Raw genomic sequence first — 17,805 nt, 5'->3', positions numbered from 1 at the left:
AGTCGTCATAGAGCAGCTACAATGCATCAAATGAAACAGGCACAACAAACACAGTCATTACAGCAATGGCAAGCCCATCTTGTACAGAAACGAAGAGGACACCAAGGAATGCACATAAGCAAACAATAAAGTCAATCTTATCCATCTTCCATAGGTAGTACGCCGCAGGTACATCAATAAGTCCCATAACAGCTGCAATTATGATGGCACCAAGCACAACATTGGGGGTGTACACAAATAGCGGCATCAAGAAGAGTAGGGTGAACATCACCGTCATGGACATCACTATGTTGGATAGTGCAGTCTTGCATCCTGCTTGATGGTTCACGGCCGAACGGGAAAAAGCTCCTACAGTTCACGCATTTGGCGTAGTACTTCATTAGAGGGCCTTTGGCCTTGAGAAGACGCAATGAGACGCATCACTAATGAGAGCTTTCCTTAACTGCAATGTTCTCTTGAGGTTACCTGTTGTAACATAGCATGAAGTGCAGGAACCCACAATGTTCATTAACCCTATGGCCATCATCTCCTTATTCCCATCTACTTTGTAGTCCTTGAGCGAAGCAAAAGTTCTTCCAACTGCAACTCCTTCCTGAACAAACACAGAGAGTAAATTTTATTTAGTTCTTTTAGGGAGAAACAACTCTATGACTATAGTGGTGCGCCCGAACATGCATGCTCATGATACACGTCACATATTTGAAAAAGGACAAGCCTTCATTTTGGGGGCAAGATTATGCTGTCTTTCCTATTGTAAAAAACATTATGATGCACAGTTCCAGTTGCATCTTCAATGTCTATATGCTAGGTAGTGCCAGGAAAATCATATATATAACATATGCATTAGAAAGTATGAGAACTGCTAGTCTATTTTGGATATGAGATAGTTGTCTAAAGTAGATGTCAGTACAGACTACTTCCTCACTGTTTAGGAGGAAAAAACGGAGTAGCCCTTTTATTTTCCTTGCACTCGCAATGAGCCCAAATACTATAAGCAAAACATGGGTATGGATGCCTTCGACTATCCTATGGAAAAAATATTAGGCTTGTTTCCAAGATAGAGTTAAATGTGAGCAAACTCTTACATAACTACTCATATGGCTTTATCAGAAAATCGATTGAAGTAAAAAAAAAAACAACCATTGAAGCATCTTGTGGCTTGTACTTAATTTCTCTGTTTATGCGAGTATATTTGTGTGTGTTGGTGTGCATGATGGATACAAATAGTATACACAGCACAATAAACTAGAAGTTAAATATGTGAAGAGAATTACGGTGAGGGAGATAATCCCAGTAACAAGCCCAGTTTTCATTATAGTGCCTAAATAGGTACTGTCAAAGAGTAATTTGTCCCAGGAAGGACGATTGAGTCCAGATTTCAGGTGTCCAATCTGTATAACCATCCAAAGAAGATTGTACATACAAAAAAAAAAAAGATTAGCAAGTACAGATAAAGAATAAGAGAGTTTATGAAGTTGGTCATTTAAGAATACTAACAATACTGATGCCGTGATTCTGAGCTTTGAAAAGGAAGACAAGAAGAGTAGAAAGGACAACAGATGTCAGTGGAGCTCCAGCTGATACCCAGAAAAGCTTTGGTCTTCTCATGCTCTGTGTCAGATCATATGTTACAAAAAAGAATTCTCACCAATAAGCTAATTATAGTGCTTACTTTCAGGAAAGAAAGTAATAGTTACTTGTATTTAGCTTTTCGTTTTATACCATTTCAGAAAAATTTATCTAGTATACTCATCTTGTGTATATTGCGGTTAACTTCTAAGAAATGGCTTTGCTCTTTGAGCTAATATTAAGGGAAAAAATGGAGGACGTAAAGAGATTAGGCTAACGTACAAGGATAAGTAGTTTGGATTACGTGACATTGGCATTTCATTTATTATTTTGTTTGATACTCGTAGTATTTACATGTCCCACATTCAAAGACCGCACTAACCAAGAACCATAACCACACTAACTCTGTCGGGGAGGTGCTAACTTGCTGCTAAGGTATCTATGCTGGTAGAGGTTTTCCTCTTCACTAGATCTTTTAGGGACCTTAATTCTTTTAATACATTATTCGAGACAGCATCATGCTCATGTTTGTCATCTAACACGAAAAAATGTTTCAAGGAAAATAGTTTTATAAGAGCAATTCTGTTCGCATTCTCCAATGGGACAAAGCCATCCGCTGTAATTTATCTGCAAAACTCGGTGGAAAAAAGTCAGTGCATTTAGACTAACCCCTCAGAGCCTATCAGAACATGACAAGATGCTCAAGATTATAATTGCTTTATTAATCGTTACCACTGTAAAATATTTTCTTCCATCTGTTTGATGCATAATGTCGGTCAAAAAAAAAACACCATGCAAGACTAATAAAAGCAAAGGAGGCATCCTACTTCAAGACAAAATAAGTAAATATAATCCAGCTTGGAGGTGAATTCAGTATTGCCATAAACTGAGCGGAGCATCTATCTTTTGGAGAAAACTAAGGAAGCACAGTAGCAAAATTGATAATTTAAGTTAAATTATTACGAAAATGGGTTGTGTTGGCTCAGTTAGAGCAAACTTGGACCACATATAAACCAACTCAGAGCCCAAAATTTGTACCCACTGGTTGAAAACAGACTATGCCCAGTGTTGCTTGGATCTTATATGATCCAACTCTGATGCAACTCCACCGGTGTATGAATGAGGCTGGTCTGCTTGACCCAATCTAAAATAGAGGCATCATTTATAATGACGAGCTCTCTGTAAGATTTTTCTTATTTCCAAATAATAGTTTTGGCTGATCCATTGGTCATGTGCATTTCTTGAAATATTTCTAGCATTGGGCATCTGCAGAACTTTCTAAAAGAACACCTCTTTAAGTTTGTCTTTTAATTAGTCATGTGCATTTCGCCAAGTACCAATACTGCGCACATGTGATGCATATGAAAGAAAGCATGGATACCTATGACTCTTGTCTAATGTGCATTTATGCACTTTTTTTAGGAGAATGGTGGCTAAGATCCCATATAATTTGGCCAATGGTAGAGATGGTAAAGTCGCTAAAAATAATCCCCAATGGCATGTTTTGGAGCTTCATTTTCATTGTAACAAAAAGATGGGACTTTGTAGCCACTCTTCCATTTATTTTCAAAATAAAAAGAGGTGTCCATGTATCAGAAGATATTTTATATACTAACTATAGATGGACAAGTGTAGTTGGGTGAAACATGGACATGTTGGCTAAGATCTTAGCTTGTATCAGTATATAGCTTTTATTAATATATAAAAAATGTTGGGTTTTATTATCTTGATCAATATAACCTAATAAATCCTGAAATATTAGCTAGAACAATGTAAATATACTAATTGCTATTTTTCAATTATTTTTTTACTTTCTTGAATGGATGTATTAATTAATAAATTTACGAATTAATAATTAAATTCAAGGATCTTCTCACAAAAAAAAAAAATAGTAGTAGCTATTTTAGGATGGACCATGTCAACTTGGATACCGATATCTTTTTTCAAAATACAAGACAAGATCTTTGAAAATCTTTGAACATTTCAAGCATTCCCTTCTTTTTATATCGATTGAGACAAATCAAATCTCATTTTGTCTTTCTTTCAATCACTAGCCATTGCAATGACCTATAAATCATATTTTCAAGAACTTGAGAATTTCTACCATTTTCTCTTTAATTTTGATGGTACTAGAAATATCCTAAATTTGATCTTGCTTTTACCACAAGTTAAACAAACAAAAAAAAAAGTTTTTTTTTGCATATGTTCTCTTTCAAGTTTGATTATTATATATTTCAAAGATTTATGTAAGGTATAAATACATGCAAGCATGCATGCATGTATATATATATGTGGTGTATGTGTGTACATATATGCATACATATGTATATACACACACACACATGCCACATTTCATCCTATTTTTGTATCATTGCTCATCCCATTGTGTTGCCCAAGGTGACAAGCCAAGAGGGGGGGGGGTGAATTGGTTTCTTCTAAATTTTGGTGCTTTAAACGTTTTCTTAATTAAGTGCGGTGGATGCTTCCTTAAACTATTTGAATGATTTAAACTAGTGCAAAGATAGAAGATGATGCAAAAATAAACGTAAGCACAAGCACAACACAAACACAACAATATATAGTGGTTCGGTGCTCTCCTTAGCACCTACGTCCACTCCCCAAGCGTCCCCTTGGGAATTCACTATAATCCTGCGGATTACAGTTGGATTGTTTTCCGGGCTCACAATCCAAAAACCTTTGTTGGTTTTACGGGCTCACCAACGAACCTTTACACTTTGGTTTTCCGGGTTCACCAAAAACCTTTGTTGGTTTTGCGGGCTCACCAACGAACCTATACACTTTGGTTTTCCGGGTTCACCAAAAACCTTTGTTGGTTTTGCGGGCTCACCAACGAACCTATACACTTTGGTTTTCCGGGTTCACCAAAAACCTATGTTGGTTTTACGGGCTCACCAACGAACCTATGTTGGTTTTACGGGTTCACCAACAACCTATTACAAGTAGTTTGATAAACAAGAAGAAAGATTCAAACTCCTAAATGAGCAAATGAAACAATATGAACTACAAAGAAGAGTTAGAAAATATTTATCGCTTTGAAGTAGCTTCTCTCTTCTTTGTCAAGGATGCTTCACTCTTCAAGGGAGGATGGAGCTCTTGATGCCTCTTTGAATCTGCTCAACCCCTTTCTTTGATTCTTGAATGAAGCCCTTGGATGAAGCTTGCCTTGCTAGGGTTCTCTCTTGAATGCACTTGATGTATTTTCCCCAAAGCTTGCTTCCTCTGATGAATACTCCCTCTTAAATACTTCTCCAACCTCCAAATAGTCCTTTCTGACCGTTGGATTGAAGAAACTAGCCGTTTATAGCCGTTGGGAGTCCAAAAAGCATTTCTGCACAACTAGCCGTTATGTTCAGCCCGTGTTTGGGTCGGCTCAACCTGTCCTTGGGTCGACCCAACCTTCACTTGGGTCGACTCAAACATTCCTTGGGTCGACCCTCTCAGAAAACACAGAAACTTGAAATTCAGCCTTCTGTTGCCTTGGGTCGACCCAACCTTTCTTTGGGTCGACTCAAACCTTGGGTCAGCTCAACATTTTTCTTGGGTCGACCCAAGGTCAGCTTCAGAAAATTCAGAGCCTTGAATTTCAGCCTTTCTTCACTTGGGTCGACTCAACCTTTCTTTGGGTCGACTCAAGCTTGGGTCGACTCAACTTCATCTTGGGTCGACCCTCTCAGTAAATCCAGAGAACCATTTTTCCTTCATGTTTTGAGGTTCTTGAAGTTTGGGTCGACTCATGCTTACCTTGGGTCGACCCAACCAACTGTTCATCTGTGCCATTTTTGCAGGAGTGTGCCAAATGATTTCTTGATGTGCCGGGGTCGACTCAAACAATCTTTGGGTCGACTCAATCCACACTTTGCTGCATTCTCAAGGTTAGATCCATTCAAATGAACAAGAACATATATATATTTTCAATTTAAACAAATATACTGAGAGTAATGAACTTATAAATGAAGTATCAATTTAACTTATAGCATGCTCTAGATAATTGCTTGTTAATCATCAAAATAACACTATCATCCTCAATCTCCCCCTTTTTGATGATTACAAAATAAAGAGTATAAGCCTATTGATACTTGTCTTTAAAATCAGTTTATAAAAGGGATTAAGTTGCTGAATTTCAGCTTTTCATATATCCTTGTGAAATCTCCCCCTATATCATTCAAATGTTGCCAATTTGACTTTTTGAATTGCTCCCCCTTTCATTTATAATTCATTAGCAATGAAACTTCAAAAATTTGAGATAAAATATGAGTTTCAGCTTATGTATCGGGGTGCTAGAGGTGCGTGCCAAATTCTGAATTTTTATTTGCCAAATTCTGAATTGTGATAGAAATTTTTGATTTGATGATTTTCATTGTTACAAATTGCTCCCCCTTAAATGTATAAGCTTTCTTATATGATTTCCAATTTGTTTGCCCATTTATTCCTCTTTTCTTAACATACTCTAAACACTATTTTTACTTCTCCCATTTTTGTTATACATATCTTTACTTCTCCCAAAATTAATACTCTTTCTTTACTTCTCAAATGAAGTGCTCTTTCTTTTCTTAAATTGAATACTCTATCTTTTCTTCTCCCCCTTTATATACTCTTTTCTTCTCTTCTCCCCCTTTTTGTTATCATCAAAAACATATATATGGGAAAGGATGCAATAAGGAATAAACTTCAGACTTCATTGATCAAAATAGGAACATTTTCATACATTAATGCCCAAAATAAAGATAAGTACAATGTTCCTCAATCAAGATTTAAAGATATAAGGAAAAAAACAAGATACATATGGGAAAAAGCAAGATACATATGAGAACTAGATATCTAGCCTAGGCTCTAAACATAGATCGTGAGACTCTCTCGGATTGCTTGGCTACGGCTCTCTCGGGTCCCATTTCTCCAAGATATTGAAGTAATCTACTGTTTGGAGATGATTGGAGAAGATTTGAGAGTGGAAAATAGGGTTTTCGGAAGAAGACAAAGGGTAAACAGTGCCCTAGATAGCTCACGGGTCCCCCTTTTAACAGTGGGGTCCCGACGTTGGGTCGACTCAAGAAACTTCTTGGGTCGACTCAACGTTGGGTCGACCCTATTCTGGGTTGGGTTGACCCAAGTGCAGAATTTTTCTTTTCTCTTCCTTTTTGCTTCTAAAAATTTTCCTTGCTTCCAATCCGACTCAACGTTGGGTCGACCCTATTCTGGGTTGGGTTGACCCAAGTGCAGAATTTTTCTTTTCTCTTCCTTTTTGCTTCTAAAAATTTTTCTTGCTTCCAATCCTTATAAATTCTTTCTGGAACAATTATACATGAGTAAGGAATCTATAGATAACAAGTTTGACTCATGTTTCATGGGTTTTTAGAAATGGGAGGAATGTATCATGAGATTGCTTGCTCCCTTTTATATCTCTTCAATAAAAAGGATCACATATGCCTAATTTCCTCCTTAGCGTGCAGACTCTATCTTCACTCAAGGATTTTGTGAATATGTGAGCTAATTGTTTTTCAGTACATATATGCTCAATACATATGTTTCCATTTTGCACATGATCCCTAATAAAATCATATCTTATTTCTATGTGTTTGGCTTTAGGAATGAGATATTTAGGATATAAGCCAGAAGTGATCTCTAAATGTAGATTCCAAAGATAGTTTTGAAATCAAGTGTAGATGAAATCTTTTTCAAGTTATTTCAAGGAGTACCATGAATGATATTCAAGGAAGGACATGAGTGAAAATCTACTCTCTCTTCACTAAGTATGAAAGCTTGTTCGTTTAAGACCTTTTGCCCAATTTATTAAGTATTTTATCAACAGGAGAGTAATTTTAATTAATTTTCAGAGTGAAAGATCAAAACTTATATACTTGAAAGTCATATCATCATGTTGGATCATTAACTTTTAATGACTTCAAGGTTCTTTTATGATAAAAAGAGCATTGGGGCACAAGTACCAAAATGTGAATTCATGTAGTTTTTGATACATCTTAGAGTTCTTTTACAAACTTTCTTTTATCCCTTTAGAAAATAAGCACAATTTGATACATAAAAATATGAATTGGCACACAATTTAAGTTCTAAAGATCAAGTCAATTAGGATTCATTAGTGAATATCAAAAGAGATTTTCTAAATCACAGTTTTTATAGATGATCATTGAGGTACGTGTATTTATAGAATTCAATTTCTTAATCACAGTTTTTCAGCAATGTATACATGAAGCTCAATGAATTTTTAAATATCAAAACATAATCATATATTTAAAAATGTTTGCTTGTAATCAAGATCATTGAAAGACACATCATTTAGACCAATATTAGTACATTTTAATGATAAGAAAAGATATGTTTCGGATGCGTATCAGAGCAATCAACCAAGGCATCAAAATTAATTCTGTTTTTCTTACATTAACATTTTATTTAGTAAAATATATCATGTGTTAAGTCATGCATTAAAATACTAAGAACAAGAATGTCAAGGATCAAAATCAGTTCTTTTCAAATAAACTCTCCCTATTTAAATATAATTTCGCACTGATATATTCCTTAAAGTATGTTTTCAAGTGATTAACCATTTTGACTTGATTCTTCTTATATACTTTCATTTACTTTGTCTTTCATTTTTACTTTCTTATGCTCTATACTCTATTTGCTCCCTATCCGGTGGAGTTGGGAAGGGGCACGAGGTACTACCACTAGCCTCCCTCTTGTGCCGTCCCTAATATGCCCTACACCGAATAGTTGGGTCAAATAGTGCCGGGTACTACCACTAGCCTCCCCATTGGCACCATCCCTATGATGAGCAATATAGAAGGGTTAAAATGTTTACTTCGAATTCTTCCTGTTTTAGTGTAATTAATTATGGATTTTATTCCTTCCAAATGTCCCGAATATATTATGCTTGTTTTACTTTTCCTTAAGATTGGAGTATTTGCCTTTGCTTAGATTCTACTTCCTTAAGATAATTATCAATAAGACATATTAGCTAAGTTTTAATCAATTTTATCTTAATCAGTTGTTTCTATCAAAAATTCAGATTATGATTTATTTGTTATCAATAAAATAAGATTCATTAAAGTTAGATTGAAGTCTTGCCCAAGTGCACATAATGAGCATACATTCTGGTCTATTAGCTGTAAGATGAAATAATTATTCTATCAAGCTTCAATACAGCTTTAAACAATAGATCTACTTTGCTCATCCTTTTCAAATTCTACAAGATGGGGTCATAGATGTACCTTCTTCATGCCAATCTTCTATAAGAATTTTTTTGTGGACTACCGTTGGTCAATGAAGATCCCCTTTCTTGTTTGTCTTAATTTGGAGATTGAGAGAAGATGTTAATTCATTCATCACACATATTTCAAACTCACCTTACATGAGCTAAGTAAAATCTTCATTATAATTCTTCATTAGTAGAACCCAAAAATGATGTCATCAATGCATACTTTGAGCAAATAAGATATTACAAATTCTTCTTTTTGATGCATAGATTTATCACTATTACTTTCTATCAAAAAGGTTACTTAAGCTTTTATATATCATGCTTTTGATGCTTGTACCAAATCACATATTGCTTTATCATATATGTAATGTGTATTTTTAAGTATGGTGGTTATTTTACATAGATCTCCTTTTTAATGAAATAACCACATAGGGGTGAGTTCTACACATTCATTTGATAGCATATAAAGCTCATAAAGCAAGCAAATGATAATGGTGATCTTTACTTCTAATCATACAAGAATCTCATCAAGATCTATTTTATCTTTTCTTGATTTAGTCTTTTAGTAGTCATCAATTTTTCTTCATTAAGTGCATTTCTGAAAAACTCAATTTGGTTCTAATTATTAACATGTTTTCAGATTGTTATATGTAAAAGATTAACCATATACATATATATAATTTGTTTTTAGTATTTTGATAATAAATCATTAGTCTCATAAAGAATAAAGTGAATTGATACTTCTACAACTAGAAGTTTTCATGAATGTTCTATATGCATTGCTTGATGAATGATATCCAAGGATAGAAATATCTTTATCAGATTTGGCATTATTTTCATGGGAACATATCAAGCATAACATGTACGACTGAAAAATATGAGAGATATGCAATAGTTCTTTTTCTATTTTTCAGAAGATCAAAAGAAGTTTTCATCAAAAAAATAGATTTAAGAGAGATCATATGTATGACACGCAGTGATGATAGTCTTTTAAAAATTATTTAAGTAGATGACTATCATACATAATTATCTTTTGCATTTCTTCAAGAATTCTATTAACTCTATTTTACTTATGGTGTCCTTGGTGCTGAAATCGTTGGATTTAATATTATTTTCTGTATAACCTTTATCAGGATTTTGGTTTTCAACACTGTGCCATGATACTCTTTATCTTCACAGTTTGGAAACCTTTATCATTTGAAACACTTTTACAAGATTTAGTAAATACAGAAAAATACTTCAGTTTTATTTTCCAAGAATAAATCCAACGTAAGCTTTTGAAAACTTAGAGATGGAAACAACATCTTTAGATTTAGAAAAGATTTTTGTTTGTTTCCTTAGTTAGCATGCATAGCAAAACTTTGACCTTTAAGTAGATAATCTAAGTGGGCCTATGGCAAGATCTTTTGGGAGTAAGTACATACTAGCATGAGTTGATTCTATGTGCCAAGGATGGTTTCTTTAATCTTGGTATTCATAGTGCATATATTTAAAAGCATACCAAGTATACATTCTCATGTCTATGATCAATAAGATAATACCATTGATAAAAACTCTCAATCAAGCATATAGAGAATTCATAGAGTTATTCTTAATAAATTGATTAATCATTTAGCAACTTATCCAGCAGTAAATAAGGCATACTATAAAATGAAGTGATTTGATTATATTTTTAAAAATATTACCTATATCACAAAATTGATTAATACCTGCAATTCATGTTTTAATTTGATACTAAGGCAAAGAGAATGATGAGATGCAAGGATTACTAATTTCATTATTCTTTTTATTTTAATTACTTTTCTCAAGTATATTTTAAGTTTCATTCTTTAATATATGTCTAGAGCACCCAATGTCTAAATTAACATCTTTCATTGGAATCTTGGATAGCTAGACACATTTGCTAAAAATGATTATGTTTTCAACTTAGAAACCCAAGCTCTTTTGGGTCCTTGCAGGTTAGCTATAATTGTTCCTTTTGGAACCCATATTCTCTTAATTACCATTTTGTCTATTAGTTTGCAGGTTTTAGGATTGCAAGTAATATACTTCTGCATACTTTTGCTAAATTTAAACAACATAGATTTAGCAAAAACAGATAATGAATTTTCAGTTTTCTGTTTCTGTTTATTAGTTTCACCAGATAAATTAGAATCCGTTTTAGGATAGATAGTGGAGGATTTAACACATATATCATTAAGGGATTTTTGTGTGTACCAAGATTGATATCCTAATCCAGCCTTTTTAAATTCAGCTCTTTGATTATTTATCATTAAGTTCAGTTTTTCAGAGCTGATAGTAGATTTTTCAACTATAGACTTAAATTTGTTAACTTCTTTAGTTAGCCTTTCATTGTCTTCTGAAAGTAATTTATTATTTTTCTGAGTTATATCATAGCTTTCAGCAAGAGATAGATTTTTCTGATTTAGCTTTTTATTCTTTAACCTAAGCTTCTTATATTCAAAGTATAGATCATGAAAAGCATCATAAAGTTCATCAAATGTAAAATCAGATTGAGTTTCAGTATGTACTTGATTTTTGAATGAGAGATCACTTTGTATTCGAGTACACACCTCATCTCCATGTGCCACACAGCAAAGATCTTCATTTTCAGTTTGCTGCTCTTCTTCTTCTGAGATAATTTCAATGTCACTAGAAACATTAGTGCATTCATATTTAGCTTCAAGTATACTCCATATTTCTTTAGCAGTCATGCAAAAAGATATGTCATCAAGTTCACTATCATCCAATGCACAATATAGAATATTCATGGCTTTTGCATTTTGCTGAGCCATTTTCTTATCATGATTATCATTTGTGTGTAGCCCATTGACTATGATACTCCATAGATCGCAGTCATGTGCTTGAATGAAAGTGCGCATGCGTGCTTTCCAATGTGTGTAGTTTATACCATCTAATAGTGGAGGTCTATCTGTGAATTGCCCCTCACTCATTGCACATCCCACTTGGGTTGTCATGATCTTTAACTCTTGATTGTTAGATCAATGAGCACTATTAGAGCACCTTGCTCTGATACCACTTGTTGCCCAAGGTGACAAGCCAAGAGGGGGGGGGGTGAATTGGTTTCTTCTAAATTTTGGTGCTTTAAACGTTTTCTTAATTAAGTGCGGTGGATGCTTCCTTAAACTATTTGAATGATTTAAACTAGTGCAAAGATAGAAGATGATGCAAAAATAAACGTAAGCACAAGCACAACACAAACACAACAATATATAGTGGTTCGGTGCTCTCCTTAGCACCTACGTCCACTCCCCAAGCGTCCCCTTGGGAATTCACTATAATCCTGCGGATTACAGTTGGATTGTTTTCCGGGCTCACAATCCAAAAACCTTTGTTGGTTTTACGGGCTCACCAACGAACCTTTACACTTTGGTTTTCCGGGTTCACCAAAAACCTTTGTTGGTTTTGCGGGCTCACCAACGAACCTATACACTTTGGTTTTCCGGGTTCACCAAAAACCTTTGTTGGTTTTGCGGGCTCACCAACGAACCTATACACTTTGGTTTTCCGGGTTCACCAAAAACCTATGTTGGTTTTACGGGCTCACCAACGAACCTATGTTGGTTTTACGGGTTCACCAACAACCTATTACAAGTAGTTTGATAAACAAGAAGAAAGATTCAAACTCCTAAATGAGCAAATGAAACAATATGAACTACAAAGAAGAGTTAGAAAATATTTATCGCTTTGAAGTAGCTTCTCTCTTCTTTGTCAAGGATGCTTCACTCTTCAAGGGAGGATGGAGCTCTTGATGCCTCTTTGAATCTGCTCAACCCCTTTCTTTGATTCTTGAATGAAGCCCTTGGATGAAGCTTGCCTTGCTAGGGTTCTCTCTTGAATGCACTTGATGTATTTTCCCCAAAGCTTGCTTCCTCTGATGAATACTCCCTCTTAAATACTTCTCCAACCTCCAAATAGTCCTTTCTGACCGTTGGATTGAAGAAACTAGCCGTTTATAGCCGTTGGGAGTCCAAAAAGCATTTCTGCACAACTAGCCGTTATGTTCAGCCCGTGTTTGGGTCGGCTCAACCTGTCCTTGGGTCGACCCAACCTTCACTTGGGTCGACTCAAACATTCCTTGGGTCGACCCTCTCAGAAAACACAGAAACTTGAAATTCAGCCTTCTGTTGCCTTGGGTCGACCCAACCTTTCTTTGGGTCGACTCAAACCTTGGGTCAGCTCAACATTTTTCTTGGGTCGACCCAAGGTCAGCTTCAGAAAATTCAGAGCCTTGAATTTCAGCCTTTCTTCACTTGGGTCGACTCAACCTTTCTTTGGGTCGACTCAAGCTTGGGTCGACTCAACTTCATCTTGGGTCGACCCTCTCAGTAAATCCAGAGAACCATTTTTCCTTCATGTTTTGAGGTTCTTGAAGTTTGGGTCGACTCATGCTTACCTTGGGTCGACCCAACCAACTGTTCATCTGTGCCATTTTTGCAGGAGTGTGCCAAATGATTTCTTGATGTGCCGGGGTCGACTCAAACAATCTTTGGGTCGACTCAATCCACACTTTGCTGCATTCTCAAGGTTAGATCCATTCAAATGAACAAGAACATATATATATTTTCAATTTAAACAAATATACTGAGAGTAATGAACTTATAAATGAAGTATCAATTTAACTTATAGCATGCTCTAGATAATTGCTTGTTAATCATCAAAATAACACTATCATCCTCACATTGGTTTCTAGTTATGGTGTTAATTAACAAGTTGTTATTTAAGTATAAATTGATTTTATTTTCTTGTTTCAAACTTATATAATGATATAGCTCTCTCAAATAAAATGTAAAAGTTGAAAATTTTTCAAGAAAATTAACACAACATGTATAAAAAGGATAAAAATTCTAAAATTTTGGGATGCGTGAAAAATGAACAAACCATGAAAATATTAAAAATTTATGATGATATCTAACAAAATATGTGGCCATACTAAAATTTCTTACAATTATTCAATAGTATATACATGTGCAAATACCCACCGATTTCTAAAATCCACCTCCATCTTTCCACAAAAAGAGGAGCTACAAACTACATTCAAAGATATTTTCTTTCATTATTGGTAGTTAGTACCAAGACTATAGCCAATAAAGGCCCTTATAGAGCATAGCTCAAGTAATATTCTCTATTGAGGTTAATTGTCATCTCATTCTTTGTAGCGTGTGCATAGTAAAGGGAGATAATTTCTCATTTGATTATTATTGGAATATAAATGGATACTCGAAACCAAATGAAGGGTTGTTTACTTACCTATAATTAGGTTGCAAATTCAATTTTTGAGTTGCGGATAGTCTTTTGCTATTTGATTGTCTAAAGTTCAAGTGCAAAATGCATTTAGATTTCCAACAAATGTCTCAAAAGTTGTTTTTGGTATTATAGTCATACAAATTCAATTGAAGCAACTAGACTTGCTAGCAGTCTTCTTGCAACTTTATTAGTTAACAACTGGATTTGCAAAAAAAATACCTCTTTATGTTTTTGATATAGTTAAAAATAAATAAAATTTGTATTGCAATTAAAATTGTAAATACTATCCCAATTGTCTTGTATCCTCTAACCTTTTTACTTACTCGACTTAAATTACATCTTAATATTGTATAATTTTAAGATTTTAACATGTCAAATACCAATTAGTTATTATGGTAACACAAATTATAAATATGCATTTATTATTGTATTATAATAAGTCTTATAATAATTATTTTTATATAATACTTGAATTTAACTATTATTATAACTCTAACAATGATAAGTTGTTATGATATTAAATAATTCTTTATGATAATTATTATTATCTAACAATGCAATAATTATATATGATGATAATATAGTATAGTAATTATGATATAGTGTACAACAATATAATAATTGTTCTCACTATAACGGCGCAATTACTATTATTTTATTATTGTTACTATTATCATTATAATGTACAATTAGTATAAATATCGCTTATTTATTATTAGTAAATAGATATTATTCCTTAATAATATCCTACAATATATATTGGCATAATAAATTATTTTATTTTATATTATATGATATATAGTATATTATAAAAGAGTCAATAGTTGGTTGTTTATAGATCAAATATAATAAAAACAATGAACTCATGCACAAGCGGGTTAATCTTATCAATCCTGGATTGCTAACCCATTTTAGTGTCAATCAAAAAACTATAAAAGCATTTATAGTTGTCAAAATAACAAACAACCAAAACAAAATATTTTTACAACTCTAGTTCCAACTATACCTGTTAGCCTAAGCTTTTATCACTGCACCAAATAATTATCAGAAATTACTAAACTGGACCTTATTCAATCTAATTAGATCAAGTAAATAGGCTTGGATCATGCTTGGAAAATGAATTTAATATTTAAATAAAGATAAGAAAATAAAATAACAAAAATTATTAGTCGATTTGAGTTGACCTAAATTTGAATCGGTTAGTAAAAGGATGACCCAGACCTTTTTTCTCCGAGTTGGATCGGGACGATTAGCGAATCTCGATCAAGTCTTGTCGGTTGGGTCCAAGTTGGATCCAAATCGACCTGATCCAATTGCCATTATAAGCTAAACCTGAGCCCTCTAGACCCGTTTCAATTGGGCCAGTCGTGACATCACTATTAAAGTACGTATGATGCGTTCATCAATCGGAGGGAACCGGCCATTCAAGGTGGTTTTTAGCGATCTGGTAGCCGAGCAAGGATTTGTTGTTTCGTAAAGAACAGCAAAGAGCAGCAGTTGGGTCAGCCATGTGACGGTGAGTAGCCACCAATCACCACTATGCCGTTTATAACGCAACATCAAATCCTCCTGTCCTTTGTATTTTATTATCTTACGTATATGGAGACGAGCGCAAGAAGGGGAAGAAGAAAACATACGACGTGTCTCGCCAGCAAAAGCATGGCCAGGAAGCAGATCCCCATCAGTATCGTCTGCCATGACCACTGCACAAAACCACCCAAAGCTTCTCAAGACTACTCAACTTCCTAGCTTAGTAAGCATAGTTTTGTTTAAAATTACTGAAGGATGACTATGGAGGAGAGTTTATTTTGTTTTGTTCTGATGCATTAACTGACCAACCTCATCAGTCTTGTGGAAGACAGAGCTCATAACAGGAACCAGACCCATCTGTTTGGTGAAATGAACGATACCCAGCATGCTTTTGAGCTGCTGGAGAGAGACTATTATGGCAGCACCGGCCATGAACCCGGTGAGTGTGGCCTTGGAGAGAAAATCAATGATGAAGCCCAATCTGATGAAGAACCAGTATTAGTAAACAATCCACAAGAATCGGCATCACAAGATCGACGAAGCAGCTTTCGGGACTAGATTGATGACCTGAATATCCCGAGAGATGCCTGGACAATGCCGGCGAAGAAAGTTGAAGTGAAGGCAAGCTGAAGGAAGAGATATGGATCGGTTTTCGGGTTCGCCGCTTGCCGCAGCATCGACCCCATTATGAGAGAGGCAATGGAGACTGGACCGACCGCGAGATCTCTCGAGCTCCCCAGAATTGAGTACACAAGCGGTGGCACGAAGCTCGAATCTGTCATCAAACCTCTTAGAATGTAGTCTACTTCTTCCCATAAATTCTATTCGGGAGAGTTTAACGAGGCTTACAGAGGCCAATGATTGGAGGCAGATTGGCAAGCTGGGCATAGCTGATTCCCTGCAGCAAAACAAAGCACAAGTAGAATGGAATCAAGAATAGAGGAAAGAGATGAGAAAGAGATAAAGAAGAAGGATCGATGATATGAAACTGATACCTGTGGGATGGCCAGAGTGGCTATGGTGAGGCCGGAGACGACGTCGGACTTGAAGAGGGAGAGGTTGTAGGTGGGGGCCCAGCCTAGGATAGGGAAGAGGTACTGGGCTCCAAGAATCCATTTCTTCTTGGGCGGCTGGCCCTTGAAGTGGCGGAATGGGTCATCAGGGAAGAAGGTCTCCTTCAGCCTTACCTTAATCTTATCCAAAGAGCTCCGTGGCGGTGGCGACACCACCTTGTGCATCACTTCCACCACCGCAATCTCCACCTGGTAGTCCTCCTGTGTTCCTCCCATGTTGCCGTTTGCACCATGGGCTCCTTCCATATCTAGGTCTAGTTTCCTGATTAGAGAATTCCTTCCCCCCCCCCCCCCCCCCCCCACCAACTCCTATTTGAGGCCTCTTCCGCGCATCTATTAAGTCCCTGTCAGAGGCGGACCGCTGGAGAACAAAAGTACTGTGCAGCAAAAGAGAAGAACAAAAGGTGCATGAGAAAGGAGGTGGGGCAAGATGGAAAAGTAAGGGGAAAAAAAGAAAAAAAGAGAGGTAGCCTAGCGAAGAGATAGGAAGGGGGAAGGGGTGGGAGGTGAGATGAATGATTTGGTGGTGGCGAAAGGGATGGAATCTGGGGGAAGATCAGCCTTATCAACACAAACTTCGGTGGGATGGAAAGAAAAACCCGGACCAGGGTTGTTTTCTTGGCTTTGCCTTTATATTCCTCCCACCTTTAGCATACGTCCCCATTGCGTGATGGCAAATGCGTTAGCGAAGGGAGAGGTGAGGAGTTAATGTTCTGCAAAGTGCATCGACAGGTGTGCCATGGAATTTGCAGCACAAGACGAGGAGATGATTTTCATGTTTCGTCCTGGTGGGATGGAACGCAGTGATAGTTAATTAATTCAGTACATTAACGGGTGGTGTCGCTAAAATTTCAAGGGACTGGCTTTAGACTTCTTCAAAAGCAAACATTTATGGAAGCATTTATGTAACAATTCAAATACTTACCAAAGAAAATATTCAAAATTAGACATCCACCAAGAAAGATTCTGGTACTTTATGAAAAGAGAAGTGGGGAGTGGGCGTGGTGCTGGTATATTTTGTGGCTGGTAGTGGCGACTGGTCTTCACCTTAAAGCAAAGAAGATAAAGATCAATGAATGGGGGGCGTAGGGAGAGAGGGAGGGAGAGACCCGTCTTCATCTTTTTGTTTTTTCT

At 35.8% G+C, this 17,805-nt stretch overlaps 1 protein-coding gene across 3 annotated transcripts in view; it reads right to left on the bottom strand.

Moving 5' to 3' along the window:
* AST91 (sulfate transporter 91) overlaps positions 1-17,048 on the bottom strand; it is a 45,870-nt gene extending 28,822 nt beyond the window's left edge. The window contains exons 1-9 of one of the 3 annotated variants that reach the window (XM_008777593.5): positions 16,594-17,048; positions 16,448-16,496; positions 16,166-16,373; positions 15,908-16,079; positions 15,706-15,771; positions 1,498-1,611; positions 1,275-1,391; positions 466-592; positions 62-348 (exon numbers count right to left, since the gene is read on the bottom strand). In XM_008777593.5, coding sequence (XP_008775815.4) covers positions 62-348; positions 466-592; positions 1,275-1,391; positions 1,498-1,611; positions 15,706-15,771; positions 15,908-16,079; positions 16,166-16,373; positions 16,448-16,496; positions 16,594-16,917 — 1,464 coding nt within the window. In that variant the 5' untranslated portion in view covers positions 16,918-17,048. The remainder of the gene's footprint in view (positions 1-61; positions 349-465; positions 593-1,274; positions 1,392-1,497; positions 1,612-15,705; positions 15,772-15,907; positions 16,080-16,165; positions 16,374-16,447; positions 16,497-16,593) is intronic. The other 2 variants (XM_026800766.4, XM_026800767.4) reach the window with 2 other exon arrangements.
* Positions 17,049-17,805: the final 757 nt, after the last annotated feature.

Source organism: Phoenix dactylifera, chromosome 7 (genome assembly GCF_051530095.1).
Source record: "Phoenix dactylifera cultivar Ajwa chromosome 7, Ajwa_hap1_PhDact_Kaust_v1.1, whole genome shotgun sequence".
Taxonomy (NCBI): Eukaryota; Viridiplantae; Streptophyta; class Magnoliopsida; order Arecales; family Arecaceae; genus Phoenix; species Phoenix dactylifera.
Note: the sequence above shows the minus strand (reverse complement) of the source record. Positions and strands in the feature narration are given on the sequence as shown.